General features: G+C 46.7%; 1 protein-coding gene across 1 annotated transcript in view; it reads right to left on the bottom strand.

The window, feature by feature from the left end:
* The window catches only part of PSME4 (proteasome activator subunit 4), a 222,369-nt gene that overhangs the window by 16,746 nt on the left and 182,112 nt on the right, over window positions 1-23,511 (bottom strand). The window contains exons 35-42 of the mRNA XM_077282708.1: window positions 21,765-21,890; window positions 16,336-16,488; window positions 12,724-12,828; window positions 5,761-5,852; window positions 2,991-3,122; window positions 2,570-2,778; window positions 2,348-2,433; window positions 889-1,017 (exon numbers count right to left, since the gene is read on the bottom strand). Coding sequence (XP_077138823.1) covers window positions 889-1,017; window positions 2,348-2,433; window positions 2,570-2,778; window positions 2,991-3,122; window positions 5,761-5,852; window positions 12,724-12,828; window positions 16,336-16,488; window positions 21,765-21,890 — 1,032 coding nt within the window. The remainder of the gene's footprint in view (window positions 1-888; window positions 1,018-2,347; window positions 2,434-2,569; window positions 2,779-2,990; window positions 3,123-5,760; window positions 5,853-12,723; window positions 12,829-16,335; window positions 16,489-21,764; window positions 21,891-23,511) is intronic.

The following is a 23,511-nucleotide window of genomic DNA, read 5'->3' as shown; positions in this document are numbered from 1 at the left end:
CATTGTGAATTTGGAACACACATTGCAAGTCAGCTTATGCTGCGTAAAAGAGAAGCACATTGGGCAGGAGATTTCTATAAATCACATCCACTTTTCTGGAACAGTAAGAAGTTGTGTTTTTTTGACAAAAATGTGAAACCACAGAAATGTGCAGCGTCAAAAACTCATTGTGGGCACACAGCCTCAAAGACCTGGTGATATCAGATGTTAATTTATTTGAAGTCCAAGAATTTTTTTTTTTTTCACTTTGTTTTTCTAGCCCCTTTAGGAAACTTGAGCCTACAATCTTTGATCTGTACATTGCAATACCACAGTATTTCAAAATATAGTGTAAGTGATGGTCCCTATGCACAATCCGTGGCTAGGCTTCACAGAAGTACCAAGATGGCAGCCATGTGGATCTCCATCGGGCCCACAGCTCTCATGTTACCCCCATCGTTATTGTGAAAAGCTCCATTTAAATGCCGCTGTGAATGTTCAATGCAGCCAGTGTGCTGCTGTGTGTTGAGTGGGCTCCGCTCTTGTGCCCCCTTTACACGAGGCCCTCAGCACAGATGTACAGGTACCTCCATTTGCACCAAGGAAACAAACATGGAAAAATTACCCAATTTCACTAACAATATTGCGCATACTCAATATTACCTGCATGGTGGCCAATGGTCAGGAAGAAAGAAATGACAATACCACTGGGCATTACATTTAGCTGACATTATACATTACACATGGCAGATAATCATTTTACATTTGTGACATACTAACTTAACACAAGTGTGCACCCTAAAAACTGTAAGCAGCTCCAGATCGGGGTGGGTCTCTGCACCCCACCTGTCAAATATATCCACAGATATTGGTTTTATTAAAAGGACTAACCATAGGCAACATACTCACTTGATTTAACACATTGAGAGCCTTGGGCACCTGTTCGGGGTAGAGTAGCCCCTGAGACATTAGGGATAAGCACATTTTTGCATCTCTTTTCAGCTCATCATAGTTTGTATCATTCTCCACAGGTGCAATCTAGTGAGACAAACATGAAAAAAAAAAAACCCTGGAAATTACTAAAACGTATAGGGTTTCATACACTCCTTATCCCTTCTGCATCGCGTAGCTGTACAATAGTCACAGTATATTGGCAATATATAAAACCATAAAACACTTTCAATTTATCCAAGAATGCAAATATACACACCACTGCTTTAGATCACTGAATCTGACATTTGGCATTGTGCTTGGTGATGTAAGTCTTGTATGAAGCTGCTTGGCCATGGAAGAGAAGACATGGCATTCTTGGCGCACAGTTTTTGTGCTGAGGTTATTGCTAGGGGAGGTTTGGACTCAGCAGTTATTAAGTCTGCAAAGTATTGGCGACTTTATGTACTGTGGCCCCAATTCATAAAAAACGATCTTGACGATTGGGCACGGTGGAGTTAGAGGCACCTGAATAAGGTGGGAACTTAAAAGTGGCATGAGCCTTTGTGTACCTCGCCACAAATCTTACTCCAGGCACAACGATGGAGCTCGCCGCCTCGTCTCTCTCCAGCACTACCTATTTTGAAAAATGCCTAAAGTCAATAATTTTTGTGCAAACTTGAGTTGCACAAAAATTTGTCAACTCTTCAAAGTTTTTTATGCCAGATTCATGAATCAGAGCCTATGCGCCCCAGCACTCGGTGACACCACTGTATTATTTAAGGTGGTCTGAAACTGTATGGCTGGGATGCGTTCACTTCTCAACACCACTCACAAATAAAGTGGTTGTTAAAGTGGATGCCCCCACCGATTTAAACCTTGTAAAGAAGTATTTTTGAAATTACCTCTTGTTATCGGTGCCTGTGAGCGGTGCCATCGCTGACTGATCATTCAGCATCACGTGACCCTGGCTGCAGCCGCCGCTGACGTCACGTCAAGTTCCGGATCTCAAGCATTACCCCCGGCATGACCCAGTCCCACGCACCCCTCCTGATAGACTGGTCTGTGGGCGGAGCTTCATCGCTGGATACTGGGCTGTGACGTGCGGTGAAACTCTGCCCACAGACCAGTCAATCAGGAGGGGTGTGCATGACTGGGTCACGCCGGGGGAATGCAGGAGATCCAGAAATTGACATTCACTGCAGCGGCAGCCGGGGTCATGTGATGTCGAGTAAGCGCTCAGCGATCGCGCCGCTTGCAGGCACCGATGTCAACAAGACGTATTTACAAAAATACTTCTTTACAAGGTTTAAATCAGTGGGTGAATTCTAAAATTTAGTGGACAACCTCTTTAAATTGTGGAATATTTATGTGCACACACATTACTGAGAAGTGCATAATACACACACATTACATATGTGACATATAGGACGCTTGCCTTGAACAGGAGTGGTAGAAGCTGCAGCTGCTCCGGCACGGCGGTACAAAAAGACCTTCCTGCACTCGCCATAATCCATTTCAATACTGTAAAATAATACACATTGGAAACGTCAGCATTAGGATTCACTACTACCAAAATATAAGCAGCATATAATAAGTATGAAAACTGTAATCTGTGCAAACCAACTCCAATCAAAAGCATATTACAGCAACCACTTACTGGTTTTCATCAATTTAATGGCCTGGGTTCTCTCATCTTGTTCCCCAACTCCATTTTCTTCCATCACATGATTTTGGATTTCCTCATCAGCCTCCATGAGGGGCTTCAATTTCTCAAGAACACGTGCAGTGAATTCAGAAATCCGAGGAGACTTGGTGGGCGCAGTGTTTAGCAACGAGACATCAATCATGAATATGTAAGTCAGCACACTGCAAGAAAAGGACCAGCGAGGAGGCTGGGGTCATATTCAGGATCTACTGACAAGCCCAAAAACATCTCCATATGCCAAATTATGGCATGGGGACTTCACAAAGGGATTCCCTCTCTGCGAGGGACCACGTCTATAAGCACAAACGCAGACAGACCCTTCAATTTTTAAAAAGTTCAAAATTCCTCTTTAATACATAGTAAAGTCACTCACCTTCCAATTCGCTCTCGGACATTTTTGTAGACTTGGGTTAACTTTGGCTCTAGATAGGTCAGCAATCTGTGAAGTAACTCTGGAACGCGCCATTCCTGTTGTGCAAGACCTCCCTGAAGAACATATAGTCGGCTGCGGAAGGAGATTAGATGTGGTCATTAATATATGGCCCCATAAAGGTACCGCCATCAGTGCGGCAGGTGGTGGAAGGTCATATGGCACCTATGCTCTCCATACAAAAGACCAAGGTGCTGACTGAGATATGGCTACCTTATGTCTGTGCACCCAACAAGCCCTTACATCTAATCAAGGAACCAGTGATTTTTATTTTTTTATTTTATTTCTGCAAAGTGAAAACAATGACTTTCTTGCATAAATGGCCATATGAGGGCTTTTTTGTGTGGAATAATGCAGATTCTTAAATACCACTATTCTGGGCTACATATAGTACATTTGTTTAAAAATGAATTGTCCATCCAGGATTAAGCTATTGATAACCTATCAATATTAAATCACTGAGAATCTGATGTCCGGCGCCCCCCGATCTGCAGTTATCTGGCTCCTCTGCCACTGATCGCAGTGTACAGAGCCAGGAACACCACAGCGCCATGCTCTGTAGTGGTCGTTCTTGGGTACTACAGCTCATATTCACTTCAATAGGAGCGGAGCTGCAGTGCCCGAGGACAGCTGATACTTCCGGTGCTCGCATGACTTGATGACCTATCCTGACCAATTAGTGGTTATCCATATCTAAGTCCAGGTCAAACCCTTTAACTTGCACACAGCTTTTTTCGGAACAGTGTTGTGAAAGGGAAGACAGAGCAATTTTAACATTATTTTCACAGCGTTTACTGTGAGGTATAAACGTTAATTTATTATCTACCTGTAGAAACTTGCTATTACCAAAAGGCCCCGTCTCACATAGCGAGATCGCTAGCGAGATCGCTGCTGAGTCACAAGTTTTGTGACGCAACAGCGACCTCCATAGCGATCTCGCTATGTGTGACACGTACCAGCGATCAGGCCCCTGCTGCGAGATCGCTGGTCGTGTCGGAATGGCCTGGACCTTTTTTTGGTCGTTGAGGCCCCGCTGACATTGCTGAATCGGTGTGTGTGACACCGATCCAGCGATGTCTTCACTGGTAACCAGGGTAAACATCGGGTTACTAAGCGCAGGGCCGCGCTTAGTAACCCGATGTTTACCCTGGTTACCAGCGTAAATGTAAAAAAAAACAAACAATACATACTCGCCTTCTGATGTCCGTCAGGTCCCTTGCTGTCCGCTTCCTGCTCTCACTGACTGCCGGCCGTACAGTGAGAGCACAGCAGTGACGTCACCGCTGCGCTCTGCTCTCACTGACTGCCGGCCGTACAGTGAGACGTGAGAGCACAGCAGTGACGTCACCGCTGCGCTCTGCTCTCAGTGTACGGCGGCTCAGTGAGAGCAGGAAGCAGACGGCAAGGGACCTGGACACCGAAAGGCGAGTATGTACTGTTTGTTTTTTTGGTAACCAGGGTAAACATCGGGTTACTAAGCGCGGCCCTGCGCTTAGTAACCCGATGTTTACCCTGGTTACCCGGGTGCTGCAGGGGGACTTCGGCATCGTTGAAGACAGTTTCAACGATGCCGAAGTCGTTCCCCTGATCGTTGGTCGCTGGGGAGAGCTGTCTGTGTGACAGCTCCCCAGCGACCACACAACGACTTACCAACGATCACGGCCAGGTCGTATCGCTGGTCGTGATCGTTGGTAAATCGCTAAGTGAGACGGGGCCTAAAGTAATATTCAGCCATTTTTATGTGTTCCTATCTTTGCAAGAGAAAATTTAGGGAAAAATAAATAAATAAATAGTATTTTCGCGGACTGATTTTAGAGCTTCACTTTTATTGTCATTCGCTTGATTTTGACTACTTTTTATATACTTTTTAATATAAATAACATAGTTTAATAGCGGAAGTGGTTATACAAGTGGCGATACCAATTATGTGCATTTCAGCTTTTAATTTTCTCCTATGTTTATTTTTTGCCCCATAAACTGGCTTTAAAAAGTGATTAATTCTCTGGTATTACAGGGTGTTAGGGTGCTTTCACACCGTGTTCAGTGGATCCATAGTGATTTACGTCAGAACCACCAGCAAAACGGGATTCCTGCATATGTGGGTCTTCGTCTATAATGGTGTTGATAGAATGAACATGAGATCTGACGTGCGTCATTTTCAGAAGGACACTCATACGTAGTAGACGAGGCGTCAGTCTTCAGTAAGCGTATATACCCGAATGTGGAGCACGACGAGCTCACATTCTCTGTCGGCACCATTATAGTCTATAGCCCCATTTGGCGCATACACTCGTATCCTGTTTTGCGGAGGTTCAGACACAAGCCCCGATGGAGCCACTGAATAGATGCCTGAATGCAGTGCCACCTTATGCACATCAATATTTTACACATACACATGTTTTTTTAGTTACAGTTTTGGCAACGCATCAGCTCCCTGGTATCACATTGCAAGGATACCGACAGCCCTGCAAAAAAAAAATAAAAAAATCCGCCTCTTTCTGTAAAAGCACACTGCTGCTGCTAATCTCATTGACATTCTCGGGGTATGAAGATGACCATTTTGTGTTGATCCTGGCTGCTGCAGAATCCAGATGGATGGGCTCTGCACATGAGGCTGCACCATACATTAACATGCTTTTCGAGCACAGAACACGCATTATTTAATGCACTTCAGGGTCTCCGGGATCTCATTGCTGTTCTCTTATGCACATACCAGGCATCGACGAAGGAGCCTCCTTCTCCGCTCACTGGAGACTCTAACAGCAGCTCAAACAGCCAGTAAAGTTTCCGAGGATCTCTGCTCTCCTAAAGGAAACAGAAAGACATTAAAAAGGTGAAGAAAAGGTTTGCTGCGAAAAATCTCAGCACTTTTAGGCTATGTGCACATGTTGCAGAATTTCCGCGGCAATTCTGCAACTCCCTGCCATGGGAAAAGGAGATTTTTGTGTACTCACCGTAAAATCTTTTTCTCCGAGCCACTCATTGGGGGACACAGGACCATGGGTGTTATGCTGCTGCCACTAGGAGGACACTAAGTAAACAGAAAGATTAACTCCTCCTCTGCAGTATACACCCCTTCACTGGACACAATTTCAACCAGTTCGGTAGTAAAGCAGTAGGAGCATGAACAAAGACAAACTATGTCAAAACCAAAGAAGTAACAACAAGCCAAAACAGGCTAACAGGGTGGGTGCTGTGTCCCCCAATGAGTGGCTCGGAGAAAAAGATTTTACGGTGAGTACACAAAAATCTCCTTTTCTCCTACGCCTCATTGGGGGACACAGGACCATGGGACGTACAAAAGCAGTCCCTGGGTGGGGAGCAATATGCTAATACCCCATGTACCACCAGCTTACTGAGGTACCGTTGTGTGCAGAATGCGCCTGCCGAGGGCAGCGTCTGCCGAAGCCTGAGTATGGATGAGGTAGTGCTTCGTGAAAGTATGCAGACTGGACCAAGTCGTAGCTTTACAAGCTGATGTGCGGACGCCTGGTGCCGAATGGCCCAAGAAGCACCGACCGACCGGGTGGAATGCGCCTTAATCCCAGCTGGGACAGGAGTGTTCCTGACACGATAGGATTCCTGAATAGCGGAACAAATCTACTTGGCTAGAGTGGCCTTTGAGGCAGGTAGACCCTTCCTATGTCCCTCCGGAAGCACGAGGAGGACATCCGACTTACGGAAGGGAGCCGTGCGAGATATGCACCTCCTAAGAGCTCTAACCAGATCCAGAGTATGGAGAGCTTTCTCGATACAATGAGTAGGTGCAGGACAGAAAGACGGCAAGACAATGTCCTCGGGAGAGGTTCTCAAAACCACCTTGTCTGGGTGAAAATTCAGAAAAGGGGGGGGGGGTCGGCAAGAGAGCCGCCAACTCAGAAACTCTCCTAATTGACGTAATTGCCACTAGAAAGACCACCTTCGATGAGAGGAGAGTGAGAGAGATGTCCTGCAATGGTTCGAAAGAGGCCTCCTGAAGAACTCCGAGAACCAAGTTAAGATCCCATGACGCCAAAGGCATTCTATAAGGAGGGACCACCCGGGAGACTCCTTGGATGACCGTCTTAACCGGCAGTCTGGAAGCGATCCTTCGTTGGAATAGAACAGACAAGGCGGACACTTGTCCCTTGAGCGAGCTTAGGGCAAGGCCTGACTCTAAACTTGATTGGAGAAACTCCAGAATGGACGGAATGGAAAAGACTAAGGGCAAACGTCCATGGGTATTGCACTATGAAAAGAAGATACGCCAGGTGCGATGATAAATGCGCATGGATACAGGATTCCTAGCGCAAATCATGGTGGAAGAAACCCCCGGAGAGAATCCGGCTTGGGCTAAAATCCAGGATTCAACGGCCACGCCGTCAAAGACAGGGCCCCAGAGTTCTGGTGGCAAATCGGGCCCTGGAAGAGAAGGTCCGTGCGATCTGGAAGGCGCCAGGGGGTGTCGGCGACCATTTGGACGAGTTCCGCGTACCATGCTCGGCGCGGCCAGTCGGGCGCGACGAGAATCACCGGTCTCCCCTCTGCTCTGATCTTTTTGATGACTCTCGGAAGCAGAGGAAGGGGCGGAAAAATGTATGGCAGCTGGAACGGATGCCACGACAGAACCACGGCATCTGCTCCGATGGCGCGAGGATCGTGGGAACGGGCAATGAACTGGGGAACCTGGTTGTTGAACCTCAAGGTCATGAGATCCACATCCGGCGTCAGCCAGCGAAGGCAAATCTGCTGGAAGACTTCCGGATGGAGGGACCACTCGCCCGAAGCAAGACTTTGGCGACTGAGGAAGTCAGCTTCCCAATTCTCCACGCCCGGTATGTGGATCGCCGATATGAGCGAGTGATTGGTCTCTGCCAAGCGCAGGATGTGGGAGACTTCGCGCATGGCTGCTCTGCTGCGGGTTCCCCCTTGTGGGTTGATGTACGCCACGGCTGTGGCATTGTCAGATTGAATTCTGATGGGATGACCTGCGAGAAGGTGGTGAAAGTTGTGTAAAGCGAGAATGATCGCTCAAATTTCCAGGATATTGATTGGGAGACGTGACTCTCTCGTGGACCAACGACCCTGTGCCGTGTGGTGAATAAAAACTGCACCCCAGCCAAAAAGGCTGGCATCGGTAGTCACCACTAACCAGCGCACAGGAAGAAAGGATTTCCCTTGGTTCAAGGAAGACTGTAGTGTCCACCACCTGAGGGTCTGCCTGACCTGTGGGGGGGTAGATGAAAGCGACGGTCGAGAGAAACCGGGCTTCTGTCCCAGGCTAAAAGGAGCGCCTGTTGCAAGGGACGGGGATGGCACTGCGCAAACAGAATGGCTTCCATCGCCGCAACCATTTTCCAGAGGATGCGCATCGCAAAGCGAATGGAGTGAGGGACTGGGCGGAAGAGCCTGCGTGCTCCCTGTTGTAAGGATAGAACCTTCTCTGGAGGGAGAATGACCAGCCCGCGGGAAGAGTTCAAAATCATGCCCAGGAAGCAGATTTGCTGGGCCGGCACTGGAGATGATTTCTCGAAGTTGATCTTACAACCCAGGCGAGAAAGAGAATCCACGGTGATGCTCACCGACTCCTCGCAGGCAGACTGGGACGGACCTTTGATTAATAGGTCGTCCAGATATGGCAGGACTACCACTCCCCGAGCGTGAACAATGGCCATGACAGCCGCCATGACCTTTGTGAAGACTCTGGGGGCGGTGGAAAGTCCGAAGGGCAAGGCCACAAACTGGAAGTGTTCTTCTTGGGCTGCGAAGAGCAGGAAGTGCTGATGAGAGGGAAAAATTGGGATGTGTAGATAGGCATCTTTGATGTCTATGGATGCAAGGAACTCTCCTTTTTCCAGGGACGCGACAACGGAACGGAGGGAGTCCATCCTGAAGTGTCGGACCCGTACGAATTTGTTTGAGCAGTTTGAGATCCAGTATGGGCCGTAGAGTCCCGTCCTTCTTTAGGACCACGAAAAGGTTGGAGTAAAACCCCGTGAACCTTTGGTCTCGAGGGACTGGAGTGATGACACAGTCCTTTTGAAGCGCCTGTATGGCGTGAAGAAAAACTCGATTTTGTATCTGGAAGACACGAGCTCTCTGACCCACTCATCGTGAACGACCGAGAGCCACTGTTGACGGAACAAAAGAAGGCGTCAGCCTACTTTGTCGGTGTCCGCCGGACACGCCAACGAGTCATTGAGAAGGTTTAAGGGATGCGGACGGCTCAGGGGCAGACGGCCTGGGTCCGGGTTTCCAGGAACGGTTTGGTCTGTATGAGACCTGGGAAGTTCTGTTGTCCCGACGTCCCGAACCAGGGGAAGAGGACGACAAACTGCAGTTGTTACGAAATGACCGGAATCGAAACTGCTGCTGATTCCGAAAGGGCCGGGCCGGTTTTTGCTGGGGAAGAAATTCACTTTTTTTTTTTTTTTTTTTTCCCGTAGCGTCAGAAATGATTTGGTCTAGGTTTTCCCCCAAATAAACGACCCGCTTGGTAAGGAAGAGAGGTCAGCGACCTTTTGGAAGCAGAGTCTGCTCACCAATCGCGGAGCCATAGGGTCCCCCCGATGGAAATTGCGTTAGCAGCCGCTTGCGCTGCGCAATTAGCCGCATCTATGGAGGCGCTAACAACAAAATCTCCGGCCTGAGCTAACTGGTTAGCTAGTCTGGCCGTCTCTGGGGGAAGATTACTGCCGTGGACGGTAAAGGTCAACACCTCAGCCCAGGCCACCATTGCCTTAGCTACCCAGGAAGCTGCAAAGGATGCAAGGAGGGCTGCTCCTGAGACTTCAAAGACTGAGCGAGCCAAATAATCAATCTGGCGGTCAGAAGGGTTTTTGACTGATGAATCGTCTGACAGAGAGAAGATTGTTTTGGATGCAAGCCGCGACACGGCAGGATCCAGAAGGAGAAAGAAGTAAGCCCTTCACCAGATCCCTTGAGAAAGGATATTTAGCTTCCGTGGCTTTTTGAGCCGTAAAGCGCTTTTCTGGGTGCTCCCTGTGTTTTGGATAATATCCTGAAACTCAGGGTGATTAGCAAATATCTTTTGGACGCGTTTTCCTGAGAGGAAGCAGATTCATCGTCCACCATTAATGCCTGACCAATAGAGGAGTCTTGGGTTAAAGATTCCTCCGACTCATATATTGAGCCCTGTACGCTGCGACCCTCAGGGGAGGGGGAGCGAGAAGATGAGCTTGCAGAAGCTGAAGCTCGAGCGTGTACGGGAGATGGGGAAAGGGTCCTTTTCCTGGAACCCCGGGAGTCCCGTACAACGGTGCGCCCCCTGTGGTCGGACAGCCCCTCGCCGTTACCAGATTCCGTCGCAGCCGACGGAGGTGAATTCTGGTTTAAGGAGGACCCACGGAAAGAGTCCAATGCCTTGACCAAGGATTCCACTGAACGTGCGCGGCCCACTCAGGAGACGACATAGGAAGTGGCGGCAGAAGGCGGCTGCGCACTGGCCAGGTCACAGTTCTGGCACAAGGGGGTACTGTGGGCACTTGGCAAAGCAGACTTGCAAGTGGCACAAATGGTAAAAAATACAGTGTGCTTTTTGTCCCCTTTTTTTTTTTTTCTTTTTTTTTTTTGCGTCCATAGATTGAGACATAGTGAATGTCTATCTCCGATAAACCGCAGTAGCAGTTATGTGAGCAGGGAAGGGGTTAAGCTTTTCCCTATGTAGCGGAGCAGCTTACCCACGGTCCTGAACTGGTGTCCCCAGGGAGGAAGAGAGGGAGGTGGCGTTTTCGGCTGTATTTCCCTGCAGCAGTGGAGTCCCAAGATGGCGCCCGAGATTTGCAGGGCTCTTCTCATTCAAAACGAGAAGCGCCTGAACAGTGGGCGGGGCTCCGGCGTGGGCGGGGTTTTTGAACTGCGGCCTAGTCCGGCTGGAGAAGCCGGGGACTAAATTAGTGGAGCCGGCCGGCGAAGCGCTCTGGCGGCCGCGACGCCGCGCCTAACGATCGTCGCTGGCATCTAGCCAGCGGTACCTCTCCCCAGGGACCCGGACCGCTTCTTCCCACGCCGGCAGCGTGAGGAAGATAGTACTCACCGAAGGAGGGACCACCTCCAGCTCAATCGATCCTCCCTGTGTCGGGGGACGGAGAGCCTCCTGAAGCATGCTTGCCTTCTCAGGGGACTTACAGCTGTGCCTGCCGCTTGGAGATTTTGCAGGGTTCTTCTGCGCCTGCCACAGGGGGCTTACGGCTACTGTGGGGACTACGAGACGCCAAGATGAGGGCTTGAGTGCGGTGGAGCCCGGGAGATGCACATAAGAGGTATACTCCATGTGCTCGCCATCTTACAGGGGGGAGAGCGGGACCGTATAGGAACCGTCGCCCTAGCGTAGATTAGGCGTGCCCCATACGTCGCAGGAGAGGGACGGGGAGGTATACTCGCCGTGCTCGCCTGTTGATGGTTCGGGGGAGAGCGGACCCTATTAAAAAAGGAACCCGTCGCCCCCTTCACTCCGTTAAGTAAAAAATTAAAAATTTACAGAAAACTAAAAGCTTTAAAATAAAAATAAGAAAGTTGGGGCCTGAAAACAGACCCAAGTGCCTCCTACAGACACTAAGCAAGAACTGGTTGAAATTGTATCCAGTGAAGGGGTGTATACTGCAGAGGAGGAGTTAATCTTTCTGTTTACTTAGTGTCCTCCTAGTGGCAGCAGCATAACACCCATGGTCCTGTGTCCCCCAATGAGGCGTAGGAGAAATACGCATGCAGAATTGGCATGCCTATTCCCGCTAAACACTAGCGTTTTACAAGCGCAATTAGCTTGCAGAACGCTAGCGATTTCCAAGCGATCTGTAGCATCACTTGGAAAACGGATTGACAGGTAGGTTACACTTGTCAACATTAGCGGTTGACAAGTGTGACCAACTTTTTACTATTGATGCTGCCTATGAAGCATCAATAGTAAAAAGATCTATTGTTAAAAATAAAAAATCGTGATATTCTCACCTTCCCGCTCCTCGCGATGCTCCTGTTCCTACTAATGCCTCGTGACCCCAGATGACGTAGCATCACATGAGACCGCTACATCATCACAAGTCATTGTAACGAGGCATTACTGGGAACAGGAGCATCGCAAGGAGCGGGAAGGCCGCCGGAAGGTGAGAATATCACGAAATTCTTTCTTTATTTTTTTTTTACAGGTATATGGTTCCCAGGGCCTGGAGTTAAGTCTCCTCTCCTCCACCCTGGGTACCAACTGCACATTATCCGCTTACTTCCCTTATGGTGGACATAACCCCATGCGAGAAGTAAGCGAATCAATGTATTTTATGTGTGGAGAATTGCCGCGATTCCGCACAAAGAATGAACATGCTGCGTTTTTTTCCAGAATGCAATTCCGCCGCAGAAAAAAACGTAGCATGTGCACAAAAAATGCGGAATGCATTAGAAATTATAGGATGATTATGCAAGCCTTTCTTTAAGGTTTTGCAGCGGAAAACGGCTGAAAAAACGCTAAAAATCCTGAACGTGTGCACATAGCCTTACAGGTATTTGGGTGACTACAGTGTGAGCCAACATAGTCTTTCAATGACTGCAGACACTGCTACTACACAACATGTACAACTTGTTTTTTTGGGCAATGCTTAATGAAAACATTTATTTCCCAATGTAACATTCACCAACAATGGCGGCTAACTTGTGACTACAATAAGAAACTGGACAGATGGCGACTTACACATGAAGTTGCAACACAGGTTCCCCAATCACTGTACGTCTCCACTGTGATGTTGGCCAATGCGGTTCTCAGTAGCGGGCACAAAAATTTCCAGAGATTTTCAACCTACAAAACAGTTTCATTAATCAATGCTTTTAATGTACAGCTCCATGTAGGAAACAAAATGTGAATTCTTTTTACATCTGGATCTTAAATACTACATTTGTAAGATAGGAGATAACGAAATATGGGTGAATATCGTATTGTATTCTGCAGCTAACATTTAGGCCTCTGCTCCATTTGTAAAAGGGTCTCAAGGAGTGCTAAATCAGGATGCTCCATATCACTGGTTACAGTATCTTGGAAGTGCAAAGGCTCCCGAGTAGAGTTGAGCGAATTTTTCAAAATTCTGTTTAGATTACGATCGGTGGTGAATATTCTTTTTGCAATATTCGAACACAGCCGAATGTCATTGGAGTCAAAAGGAGTAGAAATGACCGAACATGTTTGGAACCAATCAAACATAAATTTGGCACAAATGTGGCAAGAATATGGTAAATTAATATTCGGCGACCGAATCCGAACATGTTTGATCAACCCTACTCCCGAGTCCACAAGGAATGACAACTATTAGGGGGTGATACAACCTGGTCAACATGTCTCTGGTAATTTAAATAACATGTGGTAACGAAGAATCAGGATGTCATTATCCTTTGTAAGCACACTATAGGGAAGAACAAGTAGATCAGAGCAGATCCCTGCTCATAAGGTGAGACATCGTGTCTCCAGGGTGAAGGAGGAGGGATATATTTGCTTCCCATAAAGGGATATAAAGACCCAAGTGTGACAAGGGAGGAAATCTAGGGGGGAAAGAAACAGACTGAAAGAAGGTAGGCATTCAGGGATGTGTCCCTGAGAGAGGACGGCCACACCAAGGTGGCATAACTAGGAGAAACTAGGTTACCACAAGTGATTTTTTTCTGGTATCATGACATTATGTGAAGGACCGTAAGCTTAAGGAATTAGTGCTCCTTTTTTGGAATGATTTTATTTGTCCTATCAATTTTATACTGCATAAGATAAAAAATTTCTTTTTGTACACTTTTCTTGGTGTGCTTTCTTTGCTGACCGTCCCTAGAATCTAAGTAAGGATATTGTTGTCATGCGATATTCTTATCATTTGATATTGGTATTGTGAATAATATTGGTCAGTAGCCTTGTCATTCAATGCTGTATTTTTCATGATAATGGCATTTCTTACACATTGATGTTGCTTTATTGGAGAAGTTGTTCACTGGTCTTCCAAACTGGACACACTGACCATACCCCATGCAATTAGGCCGGTTTCACACTATCGTTTGTGTGTGCAGCATAGGGCTGGTTTCTTATTACTGTACTTTCAGATCCGCAAACATCTGCATCCGTCCTGCGTACCCATCTTTAACATTGTGTACGTAGGGACATACGTGGTCATGCGTTGTATGCAGATGTGTCCCCGTGCGTTCGGCGGGCATATCAAAACACCCCACGGGGACACATCTGCATACAACGCATGACCACGCATGACCCTACGTACATAATGTTAAAGATGGGTACGCAGGACGGATGCGGATGTTTGCGGATCTGAAGGTAAGAAGTACGCAGCCCTATGCTGCACACACAAACGATAGTGTGAAACCGGCCTTACATACATCGTTTAAAATACATCTTTGTAAATAAACACTCCAGAGTCTGTAGTTGTGACCTGGATATTGCAGAAGGAGGCTCCCAAAGAAAAAAAAGAAAAGTAGATAACTTGGGGGGGCGAGAGCAAAGCTTCTGCTTACTCTGTGTAGTGCTCGTCCCTTTATAAAAGTGAGTAAGGGTACTGTCACACTCTGCAATTTTCCAACGATCACGACCAGCGATATGACCTGGCCGTGATCGTTGGAAAGTCGTTGTGTGGTAGCTGGAGAGCTGTCACACAGACAGCTCTCCAGCGACCAACGATGCCGAAGGCCCCAGGTAACCAGGGTAAACATCGGGTTACTAAGCGCAGGGCCGCACTTAGTAACCCGATGTTTACCCTGGTTACCATCGTAAAAGTAAAAAAAAAAAAAAACAGTACATGCTCACATTCCGGTGTCCGTCAGGCCCCTTGCCGTCTGCTTCCCGCTCTGACTGAGTGCCGCCGTAAAGTGAAAGCAGATCACAGCGGTGACATCACCGCTGTGATCTGCTCTTACTTTCCGGCCGGCAGTCAGTCAGAGCGGGAAGCAGACTGCAAGGGACCTGACGGACACCGGAATGTGAGTATGTACTGTTTTTTTTTTACTTTTACGATGGTAACCAGGGTAAACATCGGGTTACTAAGTGCGGCCCTGCGCTTAGTAACCTGATGTTTACCCTGGTTACAAGCGAACGCATCGTTGGATCGGTGTCACACACACCGATCCAATGATGACAGCGGGAGATCCAGCGACGAAAGAAAGTTCCAAACGATCTGCTACGACGTACGATTCTCAGCAGGGTCCCTGATCGCTGCTGCGTGTCAGACACAGCGATATCGTATGGATATCGCTGGAACGTCACGGATCGTACCATCGTAGTGACAAAAGTGCCACCGTGAGACGGTACCCTAAAAGTAAATAAATACATTTATTACACCTGGCTCTAAACTACATTGTCAGATTGCATGACAACCAACTAGTGGCAATCTGTAAGCAAAGTGCGGTCAGGGTTGTCATACATGAATGTATTTGGGATCCTTATCACAGGATCGGAACATGTTAAAGGAAATCTGTCAGCATCAACCCTACAAATCCGCATATAAAGGCATGCAAGTCTTGGAAATATAAATCCATCAACACTAATATTTTCTGTTGCTGCATTCCTGATTAGCGCTTTCATTCACATGCAAATAATGCCTCAAGTGCTCTGTGCATGATGAAGCACTTAAATCAGGATTTATTAGTACATATAACTCTTTCAAAGGAAATAGCAATACCTTTACATGGCCAGTCTATTCGTCAGTTACTGAGAAATCATTGTTTGAATCAATATGCAAATGAGGCGGAAGAACCATTTGTAGATCTGAAGCCTGTCACTCCAGCTCTATCCTTCTCCCAGAACCATCTCCTCCTGCTTGACTGACTGCTCCTTTTACTGACTCACATCATAAAGGCTGTCAGTCAAGCAGAAACAGGCAGAGCTGGAGGAGGGAATAGAGCTGGAGTGACAGAGGCTTCAAATATACCATAGCTCTTCAGCCTCATCTGCATATGAATTAAAATGCTAATCTCTCCATAAGGGAGGAACAAAGTGACCATGTAAGGGTATTGCTGGACTCGTCTTTGAAAAGGCTGTATTTACATCCTATAAAGAAGCCACTGCCTCCAGAGCTTGTGTTCTCACCTAGCATCTACATCACAGAGAAGTGCTGGGCAGGTAACCTGGGGAGGAAGATCATTATTAAAACCTATCACACCCAAAACACTTGTTGCATCATTTGCATTTGAACTAAAATGCTAAAATGGATGGGGAATGCAGCCACAGATAGAAGACATAAATGTGTTAATAGATTTACATTTTAAAGATCTGTATGCCAATACATACGATTTGATCTTTCTGACAGATGACCACTTACAAAACTACCTTATCAAATGTCCAATGTTTAGATCCTCTGATTAATCCTGCTACAATTTCGGCCACACATCTTTGTGTGCTTTCGTGAGAGTCTTGCACCAGACGCTCCAGGTGCGGTGTAAGGACTGGTAAGAAAGCATCGTCAAAGTTCCTGAAAAGACCCTGGAAGAAAGGGAGGATATTTTATTAGCAATCTAGACAGACATGCTTCTTCATCGGATTCTTCTGTGTTAAATACCGAATGCAACCAAACTTCTCAGTTTCTTAATATTCAGTATAGAGTTTCTAGAATCATTCACAGACATTGAGAACATTGTAGGAAGGGACTCGGCACCGAGAGTCTCGCTTCTCAGCTTCTTATCGTAGAATAAGGCCGCCTATACGACGTGAGAAATGAGGAGCCAAACCGTGAGCTCTGTTCAGATTGCCACAGAATGCAGGATACATCATGGAAGGGCTGGCAAACATCCCTATAAAAAATCTGTGCACAGTGCTGAAAAACACAAACACTAATAGTAGATCTCAGTACTGGCAGGGACTATGTTTTTCTGAATAGGATTTTAGGGAGACAATTACTAAGAATGGCATCATACGAGTGATACACTTGGTTTTAGTGTAGAAAGCCGTCTCCTCCTGCTATAATGCACCCGCTTATCGTCACTTTTGAAAAGTAAGGGGAAGTGGAAAATAAGTCACAACTTACTTACACAAACATTTGTAACTTTATACCGCACAACAGTGGTGTAAAGCCCTTGCTTAAAAACCCTAAGGCTACGTTCACACGATCCGTTTTTTGCTGCGGATCCGTAGCGGAATTGCAGCTACGGATCCGCAGCCGTTTTCCATGCAGGGTACAGTACAATGTTACCCTATGGAAAACAAAACCCGCTGTGCCGACGATCCTTTTTTTCGCTGGAAAATCCGTGCGGATTTGCCAACGGAAAAAAGAAGTACCATGTCAATTCTTTCAGCGGATTCCGCTGCGGGTTTCCAACAGCACCAATAGGAAACTGCAGTTGGAAACCCGCAGTGGAATCCGCAGAAGAAAAAGGACACAAATCCGCCGAGAGAAGCACCGCCGTTTTCCACTGCGGATTTCCCCGAAAAAGGACCGGAAAAATCCGCAGTGAAAAACGGATCGTGTGAACGTAGCCTTAGGCTATGTTCACACGTTCAGGATTTCCATCCTTTTTTTTTCCTGACTGAATCTGCAGGTCTCTGCAGAAAACGCAGGTGCGTTTTTTGGTGCGTTTTTTGGTGCGTTTTTTAGTGCGGTTTTTTGTGCGTTTTGTATGCAGTTTTCTCTGCAAATTGTCTGTGTTTGACACAAATAAAGCTTTAACTGCAGTGGGGGAAAAAAAAAAAAGAAATGATGTCATTTCCTTGGCCAACCCTTTTCTTCTTCCATCCTCCATTTTGGGACTAAACACCAAAATGAGTGGACGTGTTTTGAATGACAGCGCTCCGCGTTTTGCGCCGCATGCGTCACTGCAGCGCACGCATCCGGGCGCAGAGGACGCAGCAAGTTGCATTTTTGCTGCGTCCAAAATCAATCAAAAAAAGGACGCATGCGGCGCAAAACGCAGCGTTGTGCATGCGTTTTGCTGCGTTTTACTTTGCGTTGTGTGTTGCGGCGCCGACGCTGCGGCGCACAACGCAAATGTGAACAGAGCCTAAGTGCCACGTATTTCAGTGCCACGTGCCACGTATTTAAGTGCCACGTATTTAAGTGCCACGTGCCACGTATTTCAGTGCCACGTATTTCAGTGCCACGTATTTCAGTGCCACGTATCACGTATTTAAGTGCCACGTGCCACGTATTTTAGTGCCACGTGCCACGTATTTAAGTGCCACGTGCCACGTATCTCAGTGCCACGTGCCACATATTTAAGTGCCACGTGCCACATATTTAAGTGCCACGTGCCACGTATTTCAGTGCCACGTGCCACGTATTTCAGTGCCACGTGCCACGTATTTAAGTGCCACGTGCCACATATTTCAGTGCCACGTGCCACGTATTTCAGTGCCACGTATTTAAGTGCCACGTGTCTCAGTGCCACGTATTTAAGTGCCACGTGCCACATATTTAAGTGCCACGTGCCACGTATTTCAGTGCCACGTATTTCAGTGCCACGTGCCACGTATTTAAGTGCCACGTGCCACATATTTCAGTGCCACGTATTTCAGTGCCACGTATCCCACGAAGATTTTCCATGGAGAACAGACACATCCAGAGATATGTCTGCTCTCCACGGATGCAGCAACACACTGACAGGAGCCATAGTTCCTGTCGGTGTGTCACTGCGCATGCGCGAGCGAGTTTACCGGCGGTCATTGACCCCGGCACTCTCGCTTAACGGCAGTGCTGCGTGGGAAAGTTCAACGCAGCTGTACTGCTGTTAACCGAGACGCCGGAGTCATTGAACTCCGGAACAGTACGCGACACACTGCTAGGAGCTTCGCTCCTGGCAGTGTATCGCCGGAGAGCAGCCGATCGGCGTGGGACACTCGTTTTATGGATTCTGCGGACAGGGAGTATGGATTTGGTTTATTATTTTGCGATTTTTTCCTGGAGGATCGAGGGCTTCGCCTACAAGTGTGCTGTTGGTGAGTATATACTCTGTGTTATATGTTGTATGTACTGTGTGTCATGTATGTGTATTGTGTGTAGGTGTTTGGTGTAACTTTACCATTGTGCTAAGTCGCCGGACACAGGGACAACTCTCCCATCCTAATACCGGATGGGAGTAGTAGTCCATACGGCGACTTAGCACAATGGTGGCACTAGCGTCGCATGGGGACACGCACACACATACACATACACACACACATACACATACACACACAGACACATACACACACAGACACACACACACACATACACACACACACACATACCAAATCAATCAAACGGCCGACACGATCCCCATGCGCCGGTATGCCTCCATGTCTCTCCGCCCAAGCACTTCCGGCCCCGCACTTCCGCCGGCTTCCCCGCACTTCCGGCTGCAGCGGTTCTGCACAACAAACCGCAGTAAAACCCGCAGATATATTTTTGATCTGCGGGTTTTACTGCGATTTTGACCTCACAATGGAGGTCTATGGGTGCAGAACCGCTGCGGTTCAGGAAGAAGAATTGACATGCTCCTTTTTTCCGGGAGCTATTCAGCACGGCTTTTTTTTTAAATTTCCGGACCATGTGCACAGTGTGTCCTGTTTTCCATAGGGTACAGTGTACTGTACCCTGCATGGAAAACAGCTGCGGAACCGCAGCGGCAAAACCGCCGCGGTTCCGCGGTAAAAAACGCACTGTGTGAACATGGCCTTAAAGTGGTTTTCCCACAAACAAAAGTTGGTTTTAGTCAATAGATCTTGGAATAGTTTCCATAATTATGATTGGATGCTTGTAAAATAAAACGTTCCTGTGCTGAGATAATCTGATAAATGTGCCCCTGCTGTGTCCTGGGTAATGGCCGTGTCTGACCGTGCAGGGACATGGTCTGATCATACCACAGCTCCTGGGAAGGGGGGAGAAAGTATACAGCTATTACAGCAGGGGATCACAGCTGATTCTTTCTTTGAAGTAAAACATTGTTTAAAAACAGGCAGGAAAATGTTTTACCTCACAAAAAGGATCAGCTGTGATCCCAGCTGTCCTGTCTGTATACTCTGTTGCTTCCCCCGCCCAGGAGATGTTTCCATGTTTCTGCACAGGGCACATTTATAAAGCTACTTTCACACTAGTACGTCGGTACGGGGCCGTCGCAAACCGTTGGCCCGATGTAACGACGAACAGTGTTAAAGTAGCACAACGTGGGCAGCGGATGCAGTTTTACAAAGCATCCGCTGCCCATTGTGAGTTCCAGGGGGGGGCGGAGTTCCGGCCACGCATGCAGGTAGAAAATGGCGGACTCGACGCACAAGAAAAAAGTTACATGGAACGTTCTTTGTGCCGACGGTCCGCCAAAACCCGACGCATCCGTCCATACCTCGCAATGCGTCGCTAATGTAAGTCTATGGGCAAAAAACGCATCCTGCAGACAACTTTGCAAGATGCGTTTTTTCTCCTAAACGACGCATTGCGACGTAGGCAAAACAACGCTAGTGTGAAAGTAGCCTAAGATTATCTCAGCACAGGAACATTATAAAACACATCCAATTGTGGAAATTATTATTATTCCAAGATCTGTTGATTAAAATGAACTTATGTTTATGGGAAAACTCATTTAATGTTTATTTTCACAACTGCCTTTATTAAATTGGATTTGATATATTACATCTTTTGCGCAATGTCAACTTTGCATTAGATAACACAGGAGCCCCTCAAATAATACTGGCTGGATAGCCATCAAATATAAGCATATCAATAACTTAAGACCTCCATCAACAGTTTGAAGGGGCCACAATACTCTGGTCTCCATGGTTTACCACGTACAGCTTGGAGTCTATGCATAAGACGTCTTTTTCAGGTGGATTCTGCCTGAAAAAGCAATGCAAAAGTGCCAAAAAAAACCCAGAAAACAGAACACAGCAATGTAAAAACGACACTTCTTTCAAACTGCTTAAGGGTATGTGCACACGTTCGGGATTTTTCGCGTTTTTTTTTTCGCGATAACGCATAAAAAACGCATACATATGCATCCTATCATTTAGAATGCATTCCGTAATTTTTGTGCACATGGTGCATTTTTTTTCCACGAAAAAAAACGCATCGGGGTAAAAAAAGCAGCATGTTCATTAATTTTGCGGATTTTTCGCGTTTTTCCCGCTATTTAATGCATTGGGGAAAAAACGAGCAAAAAAAACGCATGCGGATTTCTGGCAGAAATGTCCGATTTTTGTCAGGAAATTTCTGAAAGAAATCCTGAACGTGTGCACATACCCTAAGGGTTCGGATACCATAAAGTGGTGTAAGAAGCAGCATGTTCATTTTTCTGGTGACTTTGAAAGCTGCCCGCTCTTTATAGTTCAAACATATAGGAAAGACAATGGCAGGAAAAAAACGACAGCAAAATGGTCTGCTTAGCGGTCTCCGGAAGAACACAGACGACTTCCCTGACAGTGACTTTGCGGAATAAAGACGTCGGGATTGTTTTTTGTATTATCGGCCGCTGTGGAGAAAGGCAGCTGAGCTCCTGGTCCAGTGTCAGAGCTGATAACAGCTAATCGGTGGTGGTTATGGAGTAGACAGGGTATTAAGAGGGGGCAGGAGTCACATCAAATATCATTAGTCCGGACAATCCCTTTAAGTAATAGAGAAATTAATTATAAGCCGATTAATACGTTACGTTTTATATGATCTGTCCACAACACAGCCTGTGAAGAGCACGTACCATCACGTTGATAATAACCAGTGGAATAATCACACAATGTGGAGAAAAAAAAAACTTGCAACATTTCTATTTTCTAGAACAATGCAACTAACTGCAATTCATTACCTTAAAAAGGCAAAACCTGCGAGGGTTAAATTTATCCTTCCCTTTTCGATCTTCTAAAGAGAGAAATTTAATCAGCTGCTCAATGAATTTTTCGTTGGTGAAGTGATCATATACGATCTGTTCTGCCTGCAATGAGAAGGAAGAGGTGGGAAAAAAAAATAGATAAAGATGAAAAAAAGCCGTAGAAAACAGCAAGAACAGAAATTGATCAGTTATTTGCACCACTGATCAGAGATTGGCAGCTGCAGGACGCACAAACTAAAAAAAAAATATACTGCCAAAAATCAAGAAAGCAAGGTCTGATCAGCCCTTCATCTCAGAAAGGGGGTGGGGAGGGGGGTTAGGGAGAGGGGATAATTGGGAATAAGGTGATTGGGGTGGGTTAGGAAAAAGCTGGGGATCAGGATCGTATCAGGAATGTCTTCTTTCAGGAATCGCAGGAACACCAGCAGAAGCGATGGCACAAGTTTAAAAAGTCTGTGGCACCACAAAGCAAAGCACAGCGCGACAGTATGACAGCTCTGCACCCGTCCGAAGGTAGGATAAGGTTGTACAGGGCGGTCATATCAAGGTCTCCAATCAGACCTGGTAATGCCGGGGTCACTAGGCTCCAGCCTGTGATCGGTGCTCTTACAGCACCGATCATAGGCTGGGCATCAGTGCTTTAGGCAATTACATGGCAATTTCAAGCAATTTTCAAACAGCTTATGATAAGGCATTCTCACACTGAAAATGTGGTGATTGTTCAATTCTGAATAGCCAATCACAGAGCTCATAGGTGCTGAGGGGGGGGAGGGGGTGGGGGGTGTCGAAATTCCCCGTGACAGAGACCAGGGGGCTCTGCTGTGACTCACCAGGAGCCTTAGGGTATGTGCACACGTTCAGGATTTTTCGTGTTTTTTTCGCTATAAAAACGCGATAACGCATTAAAAATGCATACATATGCATCCTATCATTTAGAATGCATTCCGCAAATTTTGTGCACAAAAAAACGCATTGCGGTAAAAAAAGCAGCATGTTCATTAATTTTGCAGATTTTTCACATTTTTCCCGGTATTTAATTCATCGGGAAAGCTCCGGAAAAAAACGTGAAAAAAACGCATGCGGATTTCTGGCAGAAATGTCTGGTTTTTGTCAGGAATTTTCTGCAAGAAATTCTTACGTGTGCACATACCCTTAATGCGATCACTGTCGCGGTGCTGCATTTTAACCATGACTTACCCAGTAAGTCCAAGGTTGGCAAGCGTTTACCAACCATGACGTACTGGGTAAGCCAAAGGTTGTGAAGGCGTTAATATGCAAAAGCCATTACACTGAGATCTGAACCCAGAAAGGTATTAATATAAAAAGAGAAGTTAAAGGGGTTGTCCCTTCTCAGAAAATCTTAGCCCATGGGAGCAGTTTGTCAAAAAACAAAGCATGCTTTACTTTACTCTCTTTCGATGGGTCCTGCACAGAGAGTCTCCCGCTGACAGCATGGCAGCCAACCAGTGAGCTTAGCGGCTGAGCTGGCAGTCCTGTCTACATGAGCAGAACTGCGGTGCTCACACATTGGCTGCCACTATGCAATCCCCCCACAGGTAAACATAACACAGAGGACCCACCATACCAAAGTAATCACTGTTTAATGCTAACATAGCGTACGAAACAAACAAAAAAAAAAAAGATGTACGAGATGGAACATGAAAAAGTAGTAAAAAAAATCAAGCAAATTACAGCCAGGATATGAAGCTTCTGATCGCGGCAG

The sequence above is a fragment of the Ranitomeya variabilis genome, chromosome 2, assembly GCF_051348905.1.
Source record: "Ranitomeya variabilis isolate aRanVar5 chromosome 2, aRanVar5.hap1, whole genome shotgun sequence".
NCBI lineage: Eukaryota > Metazoa > Chordata > Amphibia > Anura > Dendrobatidae > Ranitomeya > Ranitomeya variabilis.
This window is presented reverse-complemented; position numbering and strand designations above follow the sequence as displayed.